General features: G+C 33.2%; 4 protein-coding genes across 5 annotated transcripts; 3 read left to right on the top strand and 1 right to left on the bottom strand.

Annotated features, from left to right (window-relative positions):
* Positions 1-2497: 2497 nt before the first annotated feature.
* Positions 2498-3064, bottom strand: LOC131619937 (uncharacterized). The gene has a single exon (XM_058890976.1). The coding sequence runs from the start codon at positions 3062-3064 to the stop codon at positions 2498-2500; it is 567 nt and encodes a 188-aa protein (XP_058746959.1).
* An 857-nt stretch (positions 3065-3921) lies between these two features.
* LOC131616420 (transcription initiation factor TFIID subunit 12b-like) lies at positions 3922-10181 on the top strand. 2 transcript variants are annotated; one of them, XM_058887749.1, is made up of 9 exons: positions 3922-4631; positions 4790-5017; positions 6395-6961; positions 7048-7122; positions 7917-7995; positions 9025-9089; positions 9264-9299; positions 9403-9641; positions 9930-10181. In XM_058887749.1, the coding sequence occupies exons 1-8, from the start codon at positions 4101-4103 to the stop codon at positions 9583-9585; spliced, it is 1764 nt and encodes a 587-aa protein (XP_058743732.1). In that variant the 5' UTR covers positions 3922-4100; the 3' UTR covers positions 9586-9641; positions 9930-10181. The 2 variants fall into 2 exon arrangements, with proteins under 2 accessions (XP_058743732.1, XP_058743733.1); XM_058887750.1 differs by lacking the exon at positions 9930-10181 and having other exon boundaries at positions 9025-9141; positions 9403-9505.
* A 2438-nt stretch (positions 10182-12619) lies between these two features.
* On the top strand, positions 12620-14147 carry LOC131618182 (transcription factor WER-like). The gene is made up of 3 exons (XM_058889443.1): positions 12620-12914; positions 13008-13137; positions 13459-14147. Exons 1-3 carry the CDS (start codon positions 12794-12796, stop codon positions 13964-13966), a joined length of 759 nt encoding a protein of 252 aa, XP_058745426.1. The 5' UTR covers positions 12620-12793; the 3' UTR covers positions 13967-14147.
* Positions 14148-16911: 2764 nt separating this feature from the next.
* On the top strand, positions 16912-21167 carry LOC131616422 (ubiquitin-like protein ATG12). Its single transcript, XM_058887753.1, has 5 exons — positions 16912-17027; positions 17111-17169; positions 17625-17693; positions 17775-17837; positions 19583-21167. Exons 1-5 carry the CDS (start codon positions 16994-16996, stop codon positions 19640-19642), a joined length of 285 nt encoding a protein of 94 aa, XP_058743736.1. The 5' UTR covers positions 16912-16993; the 3' UTR covers positions 19643-21167.
* The last annotated feature ends 778 nt before the right edge of the window (positions 21168-21945 follow it).

Below are 21945 nucleotides of genomic sequence, written 5' to 3' on the forward strand. Positions count from 1 at the left end.
ATATTGATGTTGTTAATGATAATGATGTTGATAATGCTAATGTTGATGATAATATTAATATTGATGATGATGATGATGCTAATGTTAATGATGTTGGTGGTTATAATGTTAATGATGTTGATGATGCTAATGTTGATGAGAATCTTAGTGTTGATGATGCTGCTGCTAATGTTAATGATGTTGATGCTGTTAATCTTAATGATGTTGAAGAAGAGGAATATGAAAACTATGTGGATGATTACTATTCCAAGGAAACATATATGGCATGTTATAATTTTAATGTAAGCCCAATTAATAGACAAGATATGTGGCATGATATGGATATTGAAGAAAATCATACAAAAGAGGACTTAGAAGGCCAACGAAATTGAGGAGGAGGGAACCTGATGAAGACCCTAACAAGAGAAGGACATAAACAACTTATTGTTGCACAAATTATGGTGTACATGGTCATAATGCAAAAAGTTGTACTAGTCTTGTGGTGGACTTTGAAGCTCAAAAAAGGAAGGTATTTACTTATCTCCATATTATGTCATATGTTAATGCCAAGATATGTATCATATTTATTCCATCGTTTCTATGTGGAGAAGAAAACCAAAGAATAATGGAACAAGAGCTGCATCTGGGAATACAACACAACTACATACCCAACCTAAAAATATTACACAAGAACAAGAACAAGAACAACAACAACCTCAAGCTAAAGATGTATCATAATAACAACAACCTCTAGCTGAAGTTGTATCAAAATAACAACAACCTTAAACTCAAGTTGCACAAAAACAACAACAACCTCAAACTCAAACTAATGTTGATCCTCAATTTTAAGTGCTTGCTGCAGATATTTGTGCATCATTTATGGCAAAACAACCTCAACCAAATATCAATGATGTTACTTCCCCAAATGCACCTGTTCTAATGTTGAAAATGCGCCTGATCCAAATGTGAAACCCAATCCTCAGGTAGTTGCACATGACTCTGGTATAAGCGGTTCACAATCTGATTATATTTTGTCTATACCTGTTCCAAATGTGGAACCTACTCCCCGTGTAGCTATATCTGCACCTCCAAGAGTCCCTATATCAGTTGAGTTACTTATACTAATTCAATTTATGTCTTTCAATTTAGTTTATTGCATGTGGCCTAATGCTTGTGTTATGATTGTACCTTTGTAGAAAAAGTAACCGAAACAAAAAAAGGTAGCAAGGAAATTGGAGTTGAAGAGAAGTGATAGAACAGGGGTACTAAAATGCAAAAAGTTCAGGAGAGAAGGAAATGACTCATCACAATCGATGACATTGTAGACATATAGTGAAATTTCATAATATGTTTTGGATAATGTATTAATGTGATGTTGAACAAATTCGAGATATGATGTATCTTTATTATGTATTTCTCTAATGTTGAACTAATTGACTTATGTCTTTTTTGGCTTATGTATTTTCGCTTATGCCTTTTGGCTATATGTATTTTAGATTCATTAACCATCATTATGGTTTAGTAATATATGACATTTTTTTACCTCATATCTTTTTTAGATCATTGATAAACAAGGATAACAATAAAATCACAAACATATATGGTCGAAATTAAAACCATCATATTCATTCATTAAATAGTACAAGGATGAGATTCATAAGGACTTAATGTTACAAGGACAAAAAACAAAAAAAATAACACATACACATTCAAATGGGAATCACCACCATTTCTGATAAGCAAAAAAAGAAACCCCATGAGACAATCAACAGAAGCTTGAACAAATTGCCTTTTCTCTTTTCTGTCTCCAACTTCATCTTCATCTTCTCTTTTTTCCTAATATTAATCTCCCTCACAATGCAGCCTAAATCATTGACAACCTTTGGGCACTTGCATCCACTCGAATTTTTGGGTTCACTTGATGTGTTTCGTTCAATTTTATCATCTCATATGAATAACTTGTAACCAAACATTACCTGACTTTTGAACTTCCAATGTCTCCGTTTAGAGTTTTCAACTGAGTTTGACATGAACAATTCCATTGATCTATTGCAACCACATACTAGCACTTAAAACGAATTCGAGTTTGCAGTTGAGGAAGAAGCCGTAGATGAATGGAGGATGAAGGTGCAAATGGAGAAGAAGGTACATATATGAAGAGAGAGGGAATAATTTGCAAGATGAGAATTTTTTTTGGATTTTTTTAAAATGAAACCTTGTATATTAAAAAGAAAACGTTACAAAAAGGATGGGATTGACAAAAAACCCATCAAGAGGCGAACCTATAGTTAGGCATTCCTAGCATATCACGAACAAATTCCTTCCTAATGCCCAAAGGAATGGAATAAAAAAAATTGAGGGAACTAACATTGAGGCCTAAGTTTGCTAAATAATCAGCACAGGAGTTGCTCTCCCTATAAATATGAGAGATATAAATCTGCCTAGAAACAAAAGATTTTATACAAGAGAACCAAACAACTTTCACTTGCCAAGGGACCAAAGCCGGATTGGTGAACGCCTAAACAACAAGGGCTGAATCTGTTTCTATCCACAAACTATGCCTGCCTATCTCCATCGCAACTTCCATAGCCCGAACAACAACAACAAACTTGGCTAGAAAGGAGGACCTCCAAGGAACCGTGTCAGCAAAAGCCAAAAGAAAATTACCTCTATGATCTCTAAAAATAACCCCACACGCTGTAGAAAGTCCATTATCATTGTATGCACCGTCACAGTTACATTTAATCCAACCAAGAGACGGCGGATGCCAAATGACTTCAACTATGTTGGGAGCTCTAGGCGGTCTAATTTTGATGTTGAAAGCCTTCAAGAGATTAAAATCAGAAATGGAAATATGAGATGTTGCCTTCGATATATGAGCAGAAGATAGCAGCTGCACACAAACTCTTCTAATGACAAGATTGACGTTCGGTTTAGTGTTGTTGAATCTCTCACTGTTTCTAACTTGCCATAAACTATACAAGATAAAGGTTGAGCCTGCAATAAGGAGCATAGTACATTGTTTGGATCTCCCTTTTGAACAGAAAGCCCACCAATCTTCCAAATTATCTGAAGCGAACCGCATCTGAGCTGTATTGGAAAACCATAGCCAAATTTTCTTGGAGAAGGTACTATAAAAAAGAATATGCTGAACAAAAAGAATTTTTTTGGATTTAATCGTTTCTTTTACTAATCATGATATTGAAAATCCACAAACACACGTAAAAAATAAAAAATGAAAAAACAAATGCCAACTCAACAACGTTAACCATGTAGACATTTTTGTAACATAACTTTGACGTAAGTGACAAATATCAACAAAAAAAATTGACATATAAAAACTTGTATATAAAAAAAGGAAACCAAAATCAAAACGAGCTAACTTCCAATTTCTAAAGAATAAAAGACGATTTAAACCAATTTTATTTATCTTTATAAAATAAGTAATTTAGGACTTACACCACAAACAACCACACCAAAGCAACTTAGTAATTTATAAAACATATATTATAAGAGACATCATCCATTGATACTAGGTGTGAGTTTAAAAAACTTATATCAAATCTCAACCATTTAAAAAATTAATCAAACAATCATATTAAATAAAAAAGACCTATTATTTCTCTTAAAAAAATATGTTATTTATAAGATGTTTCTTATTAAGGTTGAAATTTGGTGTGGAGTCGAATCATATATTATAAATAAATTTAAAAAATATATACTAAATCTCAATTGTTAAAGAAATTAACCAAACAATCATATTAAATAAAATAAAAAAATGATATAATAACCTATTATTTCTCCCAAAAAAAAAAAAAGGTTATTTATAAAATGTTTGTTATTAAGGTTGAGTTTGGTGTGGAGTCAATGAATCCTCTTTTATATTATAAATAAATTTGTTACTATAAATTTGCCACCTATATATATTATAAAATATCATAACCTAGTATATCAATCAAATTAGGATTTTACCTTTTTCACTTTTCACGATTGAATTGAAAAAACCACGAATTGACGCGTAGTTACGATTCAGATTCACCTTCTTCCTTCGATTCAACCAAGCTTCATCAATGGCGGCACAGTAACAGCGATAAAGATCACAATATTTCAAATCATTACCAATGGCGGAAAACGTAATCGGTTCACCACCATTGACTATGGACAACCCCTCTTCTTCAAACCCTACAATTCTATCTCCTTCACAAACCCCCCAACAACAACAACAATCTCCTTCAATTCACATGAATTCGGCTTCACCATCTCTCTCTCAAGATCAACAACAACATTCGCAGTTGCATAACATCAACAACCTCAACCCTAATAACCCTAACCCTAATGTTTCCACTTTTCAACTTCAACAAAACCTACAGCGTTCACCTTCCATGTCCCGCCTTAATCAAATTCAACCTCAGCAGCAGCAGCAGCAACAGCAAATTGCCAGGCAGCAAGCTGGACTTTATGGCGGCCAGATGAATTTCGGTGGATCAGCTGGTGTATCTGCTCAGCAACAACAACTAAGCGGCGGTGTTGGTGTTGGTGTTGGCATAGGTGGGAGTGCTTCCAACTTGTCGCGGTCGGCGTTGATGGGACAGAGTGGTCACTTCCCAATGTTGTCTGGTGCTGGAGCTGCTCAGTTTAATCTGTTAACTTCGGTATATATGAATGAATTATAATGAAAAAATTGTTAGTTTATGATATAGGTTTTTGAATTTTTGTGCTTGGTGTTGTAATTTGAAATATTGCTTTCGAGGTTTTGTAATTTGTCATTGTTGTGAATGTGATTATGAGATATAATTTGTGTTTGGTGCAGCCGAGGCAGAAGAGTGGGTTGGTGCAATCCTCACAATTTTCTTCTGGTAATTCCGGTGGACAATCACTGCAAGGAATGCAACAAGCGATCGGGATGATGGGGTCGTCCAATCTAGCCTCACTGAGGGCTAATGGAGGTCTTTATGCCCAGCAGCAGCAGCAGCTTCGATTGACTCCTAGCCAAATCAGGCAGCAACTCTCACAGCAGGGTTCGCTAAACAATCAACAGGTATGACCCAATTTGGATTAGTTTCCAGCTTATGTTGTTTCTCAATTTATATATGTTTATGCTTTTTCACTTATGACAAAAGTCTACATGTTTATTGGTGTTTAAGGAAACTTTACATACATACCACATAACGTCATCTTTTTGGGTTATGCCACCCAATTATAAAAATGAACTATTAAATTTGAATGGGTAACTGCCAATCCACCAAATTTATACAACCCGAGACTTTATCTCTTTCTCGTTGTATTTGCATTTATTAGGTACGACTCGAACATGCTAACTTTCAAGCATCGAATGATTTGAATGTACCCTTACCTTTCTTCAAAGTCTCCGTTCTTGTTCACATCAGTTTGATTCAGATAGATATCATCCTTCACATATTTTTAAGCTTGTCTTATCTTCAATCACTTATGCCCTTTCAATAAGTATTCAGTCTTATTCGTCGGGTCTCTTTGAGTTGCTTTTTTCTCCACACATTAGTTCACATCTAGAAGTTGAATTCATTGATCATCAGGTCAGTACCATGCTAATAGATCTATAAACCAAACCCTTAAACAAAAGGAAAATGAGCTATATAGACCTATGTCCTGCAAGGTGATTCACACTTTATTTTTCTTTTGATGGCAATCTTATAGATTGACTGACAGCTTGGATTAGTTAATAGACATTTCATGTAATGTAAATTTTTTAATTTTTTCCAAGTATATCAGTGGTTTATGAAGGCGAGAGGAGCAGAATACTGTCATCCATAAAATAGTTAAACGTGTTTGTCTATTAGCACGTCTAGTTCAAAAGCTAAACTGTGTTTTTTATCTTTTTGAGGTTAGAATGAAAACAATTAAAATATGTTACACTTCCTCTCCTAACAGAAGCCTAAATTAATTTCACTTCCCTCCCTTATTTAATAACTGCATTTCTCTCCCCAGATAGATGAATATGTGCAAGACTTAATCCTTTTTAATGCAACCAAATTTTTTGATAAATGTTTTAGGTATTAGTGGTTCTTAACACCACCAACATATATAATTTAATCCCTATTATCAAATTATGGAACATTATAATGAATTTGGTAAAATTTACAAAGCACCTAAAATGGATGTTTAAAACTCCATTTTACTGGCCAAGTCCTAAACTAAAAAATGAAGTGTTTAAAATTTCAAAATTTGTTGCGGTGTAATATTGGAAGTTGTTGAAAAAGGAAAAGTTTCACTGGGAGGCTTATTTATAGTTTTTCACTATCACTTGAAGATTTGTATGCTTTGCTATTGGTATAATGTAATAAATTAATGAAGTTTCCAAATGCATGTCAATATGTATATACTACTTTTCGAAATGAAATGAGTCGAATTTGAACATTGACTGTGCTGCTGACTACAGGTGCAAGGTTTACCAAGGTCATCATCCCTTGCTTTTATGAATTCTCAGTTGTCCGGATTGTCTCAGAATGGACAGCCTGCCATGATGCATAACTCTTTAACACAGAATCAGTGGCTTAAGCAAATGCCAGCAATGTCTGGCCCTGCCTCCCCGTTGCGTCTTCAACAACATCAGAGGCAGCAGCAGCTGGCTTCATCTGCTCAACTGCAACAAAACTCTATTACCCTAAGCCAACAGCAATTGTCCCAGTTGATGCAGCAGAAATCCATGGGCCAGCCTCAGCTTCATCAACAGCAACAGCAGCATCCATCCTCCCAGCAGCAGCAACAACTTTTACAGCAACAACAACAACAATCTCAACTACAAGCATCTGTTCATCAACAGCAACAGCAGCAGTCTCCGAGAATGCCAGGACCTTCAGGCCAAAAAACACTAAGTTTAACAGGATCACAGCCAGATGCTACTGCATCTGGTACGACTACACCTGGTGGAAGTTCAAGCCAAGGGACTGAAGCAGCAACAAACCAAGTACTTGGAAAGAGAAAGATACAAGATTTAGTTGCACAGGTTTTCTTTAAACTTGATTAGTTTTTTCTCCAAGTATCTATTTAATGGCTATGGCTATATTTTGAATTTAATCTTCTATACAACAGGTGGATCCACAGGGTAAGCTGGACCCTTCAGTTATAGATCTTCTTTTAGAGCTTGCTGATGACTTCATTGATACTGTAAGTAATCCAATATGCTTACCTTTTCCCCCTTATTGTAATAGACGTGTGCACGCCAAAAAGGAGATAATATGCCATGATTATCTTTAATTATCAAATTTTCACTACATTCAAAGTTTTTAGTACAGGACTTTTTTCCCCCTTCTTTTGGTATCTTGGATGATTCCTATTGGGATTAGGGAGTGGGGAATGTCATGCATGATGACGAACCCCCTCCTAACAGTTAGAGCTAGCTAATAAGTAAGCAATGTTCTTTAGTGTTTAAGGCTAGGTTGTTAAGCATGTGCATTTAATTTTCATTTGAGCAATCTCTAAGTGTGTGTGCGCGCGTGTGTACGAATTTTTAAAATTTGACTCTTGATTCTGGATATTGTTAAGTTTTTTATGACTTTTTAAATCCATTCTGACCCCTTCCTTATCTGCAGAAGCTTTAAATTAAGTTCAGTGGTTTTTTGATATGACAATCTGATATTGATTGTTTCCCACCTTCATATTTTATAGTTTGAAATCTTTTGCTGCTTGCTGCTAATAATATCTGCATGAGTGGGATCCCCAGTTTTTTGCATAGTAAATGAGGCATACTGAAAATTTGAAAAAATTAACTTTTCTTTCCTAGTCTTTTGCAATTCATATTTTTGCCTTACTAACCCTAGTGGGATAAGGCGTGGTGGTGATGGTTGTAAATGTCTTCTATTTTATATTTGTATTTTGATGTTGAAAATCCATAGATGATTTTGTTTTTAGCTTAGAGTGTAATACTTTTGGGTACAAACTTACCTTGTTCTTATGCGCAGGCAACTACACATGGTTGCCTTATGGCAAAACATAGAAAATCATCAACTTTGGAGTCCAAGGATTTATTGCTGCATCTAGGTATGTTGTTAGTGCTGCTTATTCCCGAGTTTTAATCTTCCCCTCCGAAAGAAGAATGTGCAATTCAATGTTTCAAATTTTACTTTAATTTAACTTAAATAAGAAATTTTTATTTACTTCTTTCACAAATTTACTAATAGAGTACTACTGTCTATTCTATTCTAATTGGATAGAAAAGAAAAACTGTTTTCTGAATCTCATTGGTTTTAGATGATATACAATAATGCCCTTGTGGTTTTTGTCTGTGGTTAAAACTGCACTGCACTCTTAATCTGAATATCTTTTACTCATGCAAAGGAGGGGGTGTGGAGGAGTTACATGCTATATCTTTCTTGTATCTATATGTCTAACATTATGCATGATAGTTCTCTATTTGTATCCCATGTTTGTGTTTCTTGTTTGATCTTTAGCTTTTCATTTAATGGAGTATTGAAATCTTTATTGTTGGCCTACTTCTATTATAGCTTTGGGCTCTTCGGACATACTTTTTGACCCTTATTTTCTTCAATCATTCATACACTTGAAGAAAAATAATGCTAGTTAATAGTTATGAGTAATTTATTTAGCAACATGTATTAAATAAATAGCATATATCATATTAATGTGCTCTTACAGATTTACATTTGGTTATTAATTATTTCCGAAAATAGAATTATGTTGCTAGGTTTCAAAGTTTAAATATTGACGTGCATAAAAACCAAATTAGTGTAATCTCACCTCTTAAAAATCTTGGTTAAGTGCTCCCATTGTTTGATGTATAAGATGGATTTGATAGGTAAACGTGTGCATTATACTGTATTTGTGCAGCAAACTGCTGATAATTGTTTCATTGTATTGTACTGGTTTATGCTGTCATATGTAATATTGATGTATCAAATTCAAATGTAAGCTCTAATGTGCTCTTCTTTGAAACTTGTATAATGTATGAACGACCATTGATTTCCCTGATATCTTGGGTGAGATATATAATTTAAATGCTTGAATGTGCTCTAATGTGCTGATTTACTTGTTTCCGGTGTCATTATTCAGAGAAAAATTGGGATTTGACAATTCCAGGCTATTCAAGTGAGGAGAAGAAGTGCCAGAATAGACCGGTAAGCACTGAATAGTGTTTCTCTCTCTTTCCCTTGCGTGCCTGTTTGACCGGTAAGCACCAAATAGTGTTTCTCTCTTTCCCTTGTGTGCCTGTTTACCCTACGTATGAAAATCAATGTAAATCTAAATATATATGATAATAATTTGACTCGTGCTGTGCTTTAAACTTGCAGCTCTCCAATGACCTTAACAAAAGGCGGCTAGATGCGGTAAGTTTGAAGGATTCATTTGATCGATTGATCTGTATTCTTCCATTGGACAATAATATAACTGACATGTTCTTTCCTTTTTTGCTAACTATTCTACAATCAGGTTCGCACATTGATGGAATCGTCTTCACACCCCCAACCAACTATTAACAATTCAAAAGATATCAGTAGACAGGGACATCCTAACCCTGTAGCTTCCAATCATCTAATAAAACCCTTGAATTCAGACCAGTTGGTTTCTCATTCATCTGGTTCTCAAATGTTACAGCAGATGACAAGATTTTAATAAACCTGTCTAATTCTGGTCTTCATTCTACTAGGTTACACTGCCTGTAAGCTCTGGTAAGGGGTCTTCTTTGGTTCATTCTGTTTCGAACTAATCTATTTATTTTTGCTTACTGTTTCCAACAAGTCAATATAGTTCAAAGGATGTATAATTATTGTAATCTGGATTTCCTCTTTCTCAATTCCATTGCAAAAGTCATGGTTATTGCAGTTTAAATGCGAAAGAGTAGCATATATTTATTCTTTTTTGGTATACAATTATGACCTCCACCATTAACTAGTATACATATTTTAGATGACACAAAAATTTACAGGATGCATTTCTTCCCTCTTTTTTTGGTTCAGGTCTGAAACAGAATGAAGAAATTGGTTGCTGTAATTTATTAGAATTTGAGAAAAATTGTAAATAATTTGTATTTAGATATGATTTAGCTGTTAAAGGATCCCTTGCCCACTTAATAGTTAAACTTTCATTGTTTGGCCCAAATAGTGGATTTGTTATGGCCATTAAAGTCTATATATTCATTTGGTTATTTAAATTTTTTGTATACTTGCTATGGACTTAGAAAAACTTTTGTAATGTTTTTCAGTTTTGAATAGTATTGTTTGTGAATTTGTAATTCATTTACGAACATTTTGCTTGACAAATAATACTAAGTTCTTATTGTGTGTTTGATCATCGATGCAATTAATATTCAGGGGGGAATGCTGTAAGAGAAAAGTAGAATAGTGTGTAATCATCATCTGACTCAACTGCTTTCCCTTTCATAATTCTTGGAGTTCGTTATTAGGGAAAAGACCGTAAATGGTACCCTCTATTTAATCAAATAAAAAGTGTCCTCGTCACTCTCATCAGTATCAAAACCCTTAGGAAATCAGTATCAAAACCCTTAGGAAAGTTATCCTGGAACTAGGAGGTTGTCGCTAGATATTTGAGCGCGCTTTTCAGCCTGAATTCCATTCCCGTAATTAAGCAAATAAAAATACTTTATTTATTCAATTTTTTTTAAAACTACTTTCAAGTAAAAACTAGTATTTAAACAACATTCTAATAATCAAAATCGTAGTAGTCTATCCATAATTTAATCGTCAAACATACTAGTTAAATATATGTTTGTTTCTATGTGTGATAAAATTTAATATTGAGTGAAATAGTTTTATAAAATTAATTTTATAGAAAGTAAATTGAATGTAAAATAATTTATATTTCGATAAGTCTATGGAAAAATGAATTGAATGATAAATTTTAACATAAAAATTACATTTATATTCTGCTATAAATTTTAGCTTCAAATTTGAGTTAATTTTAATAACAATCAATTTTTCTAAATGAAACATTTCAATATCAATTTTAAAGAAAAGTTAGAACCAAAAATGGTATGATGAAGATCGCATATACTACTTTTTATCATTTTGTATTTCTACAATTTAGATGATTCGTCGAACTTGACATTTCTTAAAAAGAAAAAGTTTTGAACTGCTAGTCCCTCCAAGTGTAAAGTGTACTTGGGGGGAACAACTATGGAGGAACAGACCCAGATTCAGATGGAGACTGGTTTTGTCATGGGGAGCTTGCCTTTTAAGTACCTAGGGGTGCCTTTAGCAAGCAAAAAGCTCACTGTTAACATGTGTCAGCCTCTGATTGATAGGATGGTGGGAAGACTGAAGCATTGGAGTACCAGGCTACTCTCTTATGCAGGGAGACTCCAACTAATCAGGAGTGTGCTGTTTGCAATTGCTAACTTCTGGATGCAAATTTTTCCCCTCCCCAAGAAAGTCATAAATCATATAGAGAGCTTGTGCAGGAGTTTTCTATGGACTGGCAAGGAGAATATTTCTAGAAAAGCACTTGTCTCATGGGAACACACTTGTGAACCCCTTTCTGCAGGAGGTCTAAACCTTATGAACCTTGTTGTTTGGAATAGAACCACTATGTGCAAAATGCTTTGGAACATTGCTGACAAAAAAGATATACTTTGGATACGATGGATCCACCTCTTCTACCTCAAGGGCTCTGCTGTTACTTCTTTCCAGCCCAAGGGTGACTGCTCCTGGATTGTAAAAGCTATCTTTAAGTATAGGGATCTGGTGGTGAATTCAAATGTGTGGACTGAGTTCGAGACTACAGGGAAGTTTGAGATTAGTAAACTGTATCAGTGGCTCAGGGGTGAGAAACCTAGGGTTTTTTTGGAAGAATATCATGTTTGCTAATAGGGCTAGGCCTAGATCTCTGTTCACTATATGGCTGGCTTGTCAGCAACGTCTACCTACGAAGGATAGACTCAACAAGATTGGGATTATAACAGATGGCAAGTGTGTATATTGTGGGATGGATGAAGACTGCAATCACCTATTTTTTCAGTGTAACAAAACCAGGGATGTTTGGATGCAGGTGCTAAGGTGGATGCAGATTGATCATGATCCTGAGGATTGGCATGCGGAGCTGCCTTGGATTTGCAATCAACTTAAAGGCAAGAGTAATAGAGCTAGACTTATGAAAGTTGCGGTAACTGAAAGTGTTTACTGCATTTGGCAACAAAGAAACAGATGCATCTTCCATGGAGAGAGTGTGGATAGTTTGAATAGCACGCATATTATTGAAATTATTAGAGTTCGCATTGAAAATGATAGGAAGCTAAGCATGTACTGTAATGTCTTGTAGGTATGTAGTTAGCTGTGATCTTTGTAGTCAATTTAGCTAACCTGGATCCTATGGATCGGTCTTGTACCTCATTGTTTTTGGAATGAATAAATTCATTAATTTGCTCCAAAAAAAAAAAAAGTTTTGAACTAAACTTTTCCGTAGGTTTTATGTCTCACAACACAAGTCACAAAACCCATAAGAAATGTTTTCAATGTATGTGGGAGGAAATTTAAAGCAAGAAAATTTGAATAACGAAACACAATCAGTTGTTGGTTGGTCCCCTTCTTTTATGATGTCGACGTACGAGAAGTACGATACGCAACACTCTCACCCAAAAAAATAACTTAAAGCTTTGCATTTTTTCTTGTCTTGTTTTTCATTTTTGTCATTAATTAATGACTCTCATAACATAGTTGTCCCTTTTCTTTGTCACCTAACAACTCTATGGATCCATGGAAAGTAAGTATATTTTTCTAAGTATTCAATTAAATGCACTATATATAGTCATTGTTTTCACGAGTGGCATAGTGAAGTGTTTTTTGTGTGAAGAAGAAGAAGAAAAAACATGGGTAGAATTCATAAGGAGATTAATAAAGGTGCTTGGTCTCGCGAAGAAGATGATATTCTCTCTAAATATGTTGCCATTCATGGAGAAGGAAAATGGCAAAAGGTTGCCCAAAATGCAGGTATATATATGTGCTCTACTAATTTGCATGCTTCTTCATTTTTCTCTAGCAAGGTGTTTTCATAAGACTTGATCTCTTTGGTTTTATGTATAGGTTTAAAGCGATGCGGAAAAAGTTGTCGACAAAGATGGTTGAATTATCTAAAACCAGGTATAAAGAGAGGCGACATTTCTCCGGATGAAGAGGATATGATCATAAGACTTCATCGTCTTCTTGGTAACAGGTGATTTTATTTTTGTGACAAATTTTTCATCAACTTATTTTACTAACCAACACTAAAGTCTCTTAATGTTACTCAAAATGCTAGTTTCAATTAACTCTTAAGTTTATTCATATGTATTTTCAATATTTGAAATCTCATCGGGGTGATAAGGAAAACCTAACCGATGATTGTTCGAATATGTATTTTCAATATTTGAAATCTCACCGGACTGATAAGTAAAACCTAACCGATGATTGTTCGAGTTAGAAAATTGAATTATCATAATTCATTTTTGTTTGTTAAAATGAATGACTAAAATTATGAAATTTGTTATGTATATAGATGGTCTTTGATAGCTAAGAGATTACCAGGACGAACAGACAATGAAATCAAGAACTATTGGAATACGAATCTATCAAAGAAGCTACAAAAACAACATACATCATCATCATTTTCTGTCTCACTTCAAAACAAATATAGTCATGTTGCACCAGAAGCTCCAAGGCCAAGGAGATTGAAGATTGTTCATCAACACAACAAAATTTTAGAGAATAAGAATGGAAGTGAATGCGATCAAGGAAGTGATGAAACCTCAATCGCCGATTTCCTCATTGACAATGATCATCAAGACAATTTGTTGGTTGATGATGATGAGTCCAACACTACAAACTCAAAGATTCCACAAATAGAAGAAGATCACAAGAAGGTAGTTTCAACCAATAGTACTCATAGCTCATCATCACCTTCTGATCATTTTCATCTTGTATCAGAGAAATTTGATCCTCTAGATAGCCTTTTGGATGTGGAGCTCAAGAAGATGGCTTCTTTTCTTGGACTTGAAAATGATTGAAAGTGGTTTGTTGCAATCAAAGGACCAAGAGAAGAAAAAAGTCAAGTGAGTTGGGAATCATATAGAGAAAGCTATATGATATCTATATATGTATTGCCTAACTAATTAAACATCTAATTCTATTGCTAAATATATTCAAATTTAATTTATAGACACTTGATAAGTATTTTGATCCCTTTAATTCTACAAGTACACTTGTTAATTAATTTCCACTGTCAAGCTATTTCTTAATTAATACTCACAGCTAGCCTTCTGTTGTAAACATTGAAGGAAGGGTTTTGATTGTGCAACAATATAAATGAGCCATTTCCTACACTTCTCTCCTAACGTTCTTATGTAGCATATGAAAGTTTGTTGGTGTAGTAACCTCAAACTATACATTTATTTCTTCCTTAAAAAAGAAGAAGGCATTTCTTACGTGTGAGGTTCAATAATATTGATGGTATGAATACTAGAGTACTTTGTACATCATCTGATTTTAAATACAATTACTTTTTAAGGGTAAAATTACTTTTTAAGGGTTAAATATGTTTTTGTTCCTATAAATAATTTAAATTTGGTTTTAGTCCCTATAAACAATTTCATCAAAGAATGGTCCTCTTAAATAATTCCATCTACACTTTGGTCCCTCTTGCTAAAACTCTTGCTAATTCAGTTGCTAAGTAGAAATTGTCACTAAAACCGCCGCTAATAAAAACCGTCGTTAAGTTGCTAGAAAGACCGAAAGTGTGAGTGGAAAGTTTTAGGAGGATTATTCTTTGAATTTTTCTTTGAGAAACCTAAAGTGAAATATGAGATATTTAGGAGACCACAAACATATTTAACATTTTTTTTAATGTATTTGATTCAAATATGTTCCATACAAAACTAGAGATAGGCCAAAATTGAACGGACTTATGTTTCGATGCGGTGAAGTGAACCTTTGATGCGGTAGAGTGAATTTGCAAGGTTAACATTTTAACGTTTAAGTTAGTGAATGAGTGATAAAATAGTTTGAGTATATGAATGAATGCCTCAAATAACGCGTGTTGTGTGTCTCCATGAGATTCACCGTCTTATGTAAGTGGCCTTTTAATCAGGTTCAACAGTGGGAAGTGTGGTGGTTGGAATCACGTGCCCTCAATTAGGGTGAAATTTGACCTGTTCTAAAGAAGTAAATCTCTTTTATTTCAATACTTTTGAAATTTCATAGAGACTCTTCAAAGAAGTAGCAACATCACGAACTTCAAATCATAGCCTATGTTGCAAGGAACTTTAAATCATAGCCTATGCTATTGAGAAGGCATTGGATGTTTGTGATGTTTTCATTTCACATACACATGCCTTCTCACATGCACTAACAATGAACTTTTGACTTTTTTATTTTGACATTTGGTTAATTTCTTTTGACTTGCAGAGGGATGATGTTTTCAAAGTTGCCTTTCAAGTCAATGCTCACAATAAACTTGAGGTTTCTTCATATTTTGATAGTTACTTTTACTTTTGTTTCTTCATCTTCTCATATATTGTATTTATGCTAAATTGAAAATATTAAGATTTCATTCACTTGTGGATCTTGCTCCTACTGCATTTAACTTATATAGTAATGCATTTAACTTATTGTAAATAAATAAGAATTTGAGCTATTGGTGTCATGCTTGTCCGAAATATTGGGAATTACCAAATAACAATGAAGTATCTTATTGCAGAAGGGAGGTTTTTCAATGGTTCATCGAAGAAGATGGATGCCTGCGCGCCTCTCAAATCGGATAGTAGATTAAAGCATTGTGCTTTGATCATTCTTAGGTTTATAAGGGGTGTGATATGTTTGGTGGTGTTTCTTTCAAAAACTTTAATGTGCTTAGTATATCTTTCGTCACTTGCAGTTGTAGGATTGCAGCTTTTCAGTGTTCTCGTTTTTCTTTAAACTTTGGTTATCTATGTGGGCGTTTCTTTTAAAAAAGATAAACACAACTAAGTTGTGTTTTCTGGCGATAATATTCCATTGAGGGAACATGTGTTACTTATTGCAAATCACAGAACTGAGGTTGATAGGATGTACTGCAGTACTGGAAGATTGTAACCTTCTTGTCCAAGAAAATGTAGTGGATGGTAAAAATGGTAAAGAAGAAGACAAGTTAAATGCTGATAATGTGTGTATTTACCATTGATTCTTCAGCTACAACTGATATGGATGATGCACTATCAATTGAGAAGTTGCGTAATGGAAATTATACAGTAAACAAAATTGGATAGTTTGTGTGATTTTTGAATTTGCTACAAATTAGCTATGAGTTTAGCTACATATTATTAGCTAAGAATTTTTATGGGTTCAAGTATAATGTTAACCTTAGCCACATAGCACACAACATCAACATATTTGCAATGCTGCCGCTGCCACGTGTACACTAAACAACCAAAAAACTTCCACGTGGTGTGCCACATCAATTTTTTTAAGTGACGTTCACAATTCACAGGAGAGACCACAAGTGGAGATCACAAATACTTCAAGATTTAACAAAGTTTAAAAAAAACTAAAAATAAAATTATTAAAGAGAATAAAAACATATTTAACCGATAAGAATAAACTTTGTTATTTTTTATATACAAATCCTTAATTATTTAATTTCACATATTTTTCTCAATTATAAATAAATAGAGTTTAATGGATATGCACCGACAGTGTAGAAAACAAGCAATCTGCCGTGTCATTAAAACTTTTTTAAAATAAAAGTATTGTGTAATTGAATACATGAGTGTGATTGGTTGACAGTGTAAAACTATTTTACACGGTTAGTGCATCACTCCTTTTCTAAAATAAATAAATAGAGATAGTTTTATCAAAAATAATAATTAATGAAATACTATATTTACTCTTTGAAAATATCAAATCAAATAGTAAAAAAAAGAACACACAATTTCTAAAAAAGGGGTGCTTAAAAAAAAAGTATATATAATACAGCAAATTTTAAATAACTAAAAAGGATCAACACCAGAGAGAAGAAAAAAGGGTTTGAAAATTCTTCAGTATTCTCAGAACTTACAACCATGGCTGCTGAATCTCCTACTTCTGTTCGTAAAGGTTTGTTCTTTTTCATCAATCACCCTAATTTCGATTTTCCCCTTTTCAAATTGATTCAGTTTCGCTCTTTTTTATTTTTACAGTGGTTGTTCACCTCAGAGCCACCGGTGATGCTCCTATTCTCAAACAATCCAAATTCAAGGTATTGTCTTTTCTGATAATGGGTTTTTTTTATTTCTTCAAATTTCTTATAAAAATTGTTAATTGAAGCAAAGCCCCTTTACAAATTACTATTTTCCGCAATTGAGAAAAAAATTGAACTCTAGTGTGTGTAGCTTTGAGTTCCACATGAGTTAGTTACCACCACATAAATTAGGGTTTACAAATTAAGCCTATGATACGTCCCGGTGATGACGTGTCGGTGTCAGAGTGATATGTCTGATGTTTGTGTCTGTGCTTCATAGAGGATGGTAGAATCTCACATATGGAAAATGCGGGTTTGGGGTACATGAATAAAAACTCAAAGTTTTAAATTGAAGTTTGAAAGTTATTATATTGGGATTTCGGGATAAATTTATTGAGCCGAATCCTATGTTTGATAAGTGTTCTTAAAACTTGATGTGCTGAACCACTCCTTACGCCTATTTGAAATTGTAGATCGCTGGAACTGATAAATTTGCCAAAGTGATAGAGTTTCTTCGCAGACAGCTCCACAGGGAGACATTGGTAAACAATTACTATATACTCTACCACCATCTGGTTCTCTAAAAGCTCTGCATCCTCAATTTTTGTTTTCTTGTTTTGCAGTTTGTATATGTCAACAGTGCTTTTTCACCAAACCCTGATGAACTGGTTGTTGATTTGTATAATGTAAGAAATTAAATTACTGGATTCCTTTTTCCATCGTTTTTTAATATTTTGGTCGAATGTAAATTGCATATATCCCTGATTCTGGTTCTGCAGTTATGAATCATATTGTGATAATACTTCTCTTGGTCTTTGTTGTGGAATACTTGTATAGTTAGGTCTTTTTTGTGGTTATCTTTTGGTTTTGTAAAATTCAAATAGTACATAGAAGTGGCTTTAACCTTTTTGAGGCTATCTTCTTGTTTTGTAAAAATTAGATATTAGGCATTTTTTTAAGCGATTCCTTGACCTAGACCTACTTGATGGAGAAATAGGTAAGTATATTTAAGATCACATTCTACAATTCACCTACAGATGGATTTCCCTTCAAAGAAAAGAAGAAAGTATGAAATTGCTTGTCTTTTGCAAGAAGGCTAAAAAGTTAAATTTTCATGACTTTTATTTCTTCGTTAGTGAATATTATATCTCTTGTTTTTTCTTATAATGTTAGTGTCAATGTTGTAGTGTTGCACTCCCTCCGTCCCACATAGTTGTCACATTTGCAACAAAATGAATTGTCAATTTTAATTTTTGATACAACTTTAATTGCTTACTTTCCAATTGTGTAGCCTCTACTTTGCATCTTTGATAATGAAAATGCACCAATAGTTAATGAGTATTATGGTAAAATCATCTTTCTCTTCTATGTGAAATAAATAATCAACATCAAATGAAACAAATATCGATGGACGAAGTGAGTATATGACATGTATTTTCTCGCTGTTTTGGGGGAGGGAGAATTGTTAGAGACCTATAGTATTATGGTAGTTGTTGAGGTTCTCTATTGGGTGGGAGTACCAAGCCACTTTAAAATTCCAAGCTCCTATGCTTTGGGCTTTCCCGCCGGCAGGCCTTAAGTAGGTAGCCATTTCCGAGCCACTGACAACAAGCTCTTGTACCAATTGATAAATATCCAAACACTCTGGTATTCTTCCCTTAAAAGTTAGCTATCAAAGAGGAAGAGCCAAGCCACATCAATACCCACCTAGCATCTCACGCCATTCGATGTGGGACTTGGACACCCTATAATACCAAAGTCCCTATCTTAATAGTTCCAGAGATTAATTATTTCATGTAAATGGTAGAATCTAATTAACTTAAAATGCCTGTAGTCACAACACCTTAAGAAATTTTACTTAAGAGGTAGAATGAATCTATTATTTCAGATCACTTGTAGTGGTGTTCATAAATTTCTGTATGCAAACTAGTTTTGCAAGATAGAAAGAAATCTAAATTTCAGAAATAGTAATAGAACCGAAGCATAGTTTGCTTTGCTGTTCAACTAGGTCTTAGAGCTGGTACTTCGTCAAAGCTTGCTATTTTTTGTAAGCCAAAGAGTCATATGTTCATCAAGCCATCCCGTAAATGACATATGTGAACTAGCTTGTAGGAGAATGTTGATATTGTCAGCTATAATCGTCATATAACTATTAAGTGTCTGGTTTCAAGTAATATAATAAGAATATAAGAAAATACCTTAGAATATTTATGTATTATGTTTGAGTAACTTAGTTTATCTCATAGAATTTGTTTCTAATATTAGATCACTGTCAGTGAAAACTTTCCATTTTCCTAATCCAAACCTTCTCTCAAGCGTATTCATGATTCTAATTGCTTGTTTTGTATCCTTTAGACATCCTAACTACGCTGTTTATTTATCACATGCACTTATGCTATTTTTTTTCTTATGTTCCTCCCCGATTTTTCAGAATTTTGGTTTTGATGGAAAACTGGTTGTCAACTACGCATGTTCTATGGCATGGGGCTAACACTAAATGACGGTTGCTGATTGATATTGATATACTTGCTCTACACATTTCAAATTGTGAATACATCAAACTCAAGACTTCAATTGCATACAACCAAACTACACTATTTCTCGTGAACTTGAAGGTTCCTCCGGCAAGATAGAAACGGAACAAAAACTGACACGGTACTCTTGTTAATTTTCTGGTTTGAGATACCTTTTAGGAGTGTATTTACATATTGGAATCACCCTTTTAATTTTATTCATTCATGTCAATATAGTTATGTTATGGATGATGATAGCGTATGGACTCATATGCTTGTTGAAATGATAATCTTTATAAATCTTTAGCCAATAATTTTATTGAATTTAAACCCTGAAGAAGTCAACCATAGTTTAATAATTTAACACTGCAATATCAAACAAGTGTCATTAGTAAGACCTTTGCAATTTGTCTCCATGCATGAATGAACAATGGTCACTGAAAAGCATGTGATTCATTGATTGAATTCACTGCGAAGCGCGTGACGAAAGTAACTCACATTGGCCTGAATTGAAGCAACTCAGTCAAGTGATGACTTATTTGGTTTGATATTCAAAGTCTGCTATCTGCATGGGCTTCAATGCAATGATGCAGCAAACAGATAAGTTTATGAATAGCATCCAACATAAAAACAAACGATAACGCCGATTCGGAGTTTTCTAAGTTTCCTTCCTAATTTACCACAACTTCCCTCCCAATGAAATCAATATTAGTATTTTCTTATGGAATTATCTGTGTTTGTGTGTATACATGTTGCAGAGTTTTAGTCCAACCATAATGTTGCATATTTTTGGATATTTGATGAGTATGATGAATCCAAAAAATGAACTAAAATTATGGAAATGTAGAGATAAAGGACAAGTTGAAAAGAAGTGATGTTGTTGGTTATCTAGTTGCACTGTTCACACTTCACAGTGGATCTGGACCAATTGCCATCACTGCAATCACCACTGACCTATAACCATCCATGCAATGCAGTTGCAAGTGGTAACCAGTTCTACCTATTGGTTCCATTCGGTCCAATTGAAACCAATCACACATTTATTTGAGTCAAATTATTTGTCCAATTCTTAAGTGAAAGATAAGTCTTGATATAGATAGGAATAAATATGTATAAATTTTTTGCATGCAAACGTTATTACACCTCTTAAATCACCATGCTTTCAAGTTCAAACATTTTTCTTTTCTCTTTTTATAATACAAATTATTTCATTTTATTTATAGCAGAACTACACCGCCTTAAGAAGTCAAGATATGAATTGTTTGAATTAAAAGACAAAATCAATTCAATATCGTGATAAATAAGTTTAAGCACAACAACTGCGTAGGTATTTTCAGGTTGAGGGTTTTAAAAGCCAAAATATATTTTTTAAATAAAGATAAATTATTTAATAAAAAAAAAAAGAGACATAAAATCTAACTCATCAAATTAAATATTTAAATTAAATAATTAATAAAAATGCTACTTGAATATTTCGCCCAAAAATAATTTTAATGTATTTAGGCTTTAAATAAGAACCAATATGGAATGTGGATAGAAGATATTTCAATTCGTAATTTGTTCTCCTAAGAACTGGGCCCTATTGGGCCTTGATATCCATCTCTTTTATTGAACAAATAAAGCATTTGACAAAAGTGTATTAAGAAAATATTTAATTATATAAATTAGTAATTATCAACAAGTTTTTTATTTTTATTAAAAATAACTACTTTCTTCAATTTACAATGAATATTATTTCATTTTTAAATGTACAAATGACTATTATTTTTCAATTTTACTATTTACATAATCAAGATTATATAGCATAAACAACAAGAATTAAAAAAAATTGTTTGCTGTATAAATTATATTAATTATTTTTATAATTTTATAAATTTAATCTCGAGAGAAAACTATTTAATATTTGTATAAGAAATATAATTAAAAAATATGAATAAAAAATTATTAATACACTTAAATATAAAGGGAGTTTTATTATGTATATTGTTTTAAATATATTATATTTTTACTTTCTATTTATGACCTTATAAACAAAATAAGTCAAAAGTCATCAAAATCAGTTTATAAAAAAATTTATATATCTTATAACAATTTCATTGTTTTTCTTAATACTTCTTCTAGAGTCTCACATCCTAACAAAAACTTCAAAATTGATGAAGCAAAATTCAATTTTCAATACTATATCTAATACATTTATTTATTATTTAAAAGAGTAATATTTATTTATTATTTTTTAGAAGGAAAACAATTTTATTATTAAACAACAATCTAAATTTTTTTC

Source organism: Vicia villosa, linkage group LG7, assembly GCF_029867415.1.
Source record: "Vicia villosa cultivar HV-30 ecotype Madison, WI linkage group LG7, Vvil1.0, whole genome shotgun sequence".
In the NCBI taxonomy this organism is placed as follows: Eukaryota; Viridiplantae; Streptophyta; class Magnoliopsida; order Fabales; family Fabaceae; genus Vicia; species Vicia villosa.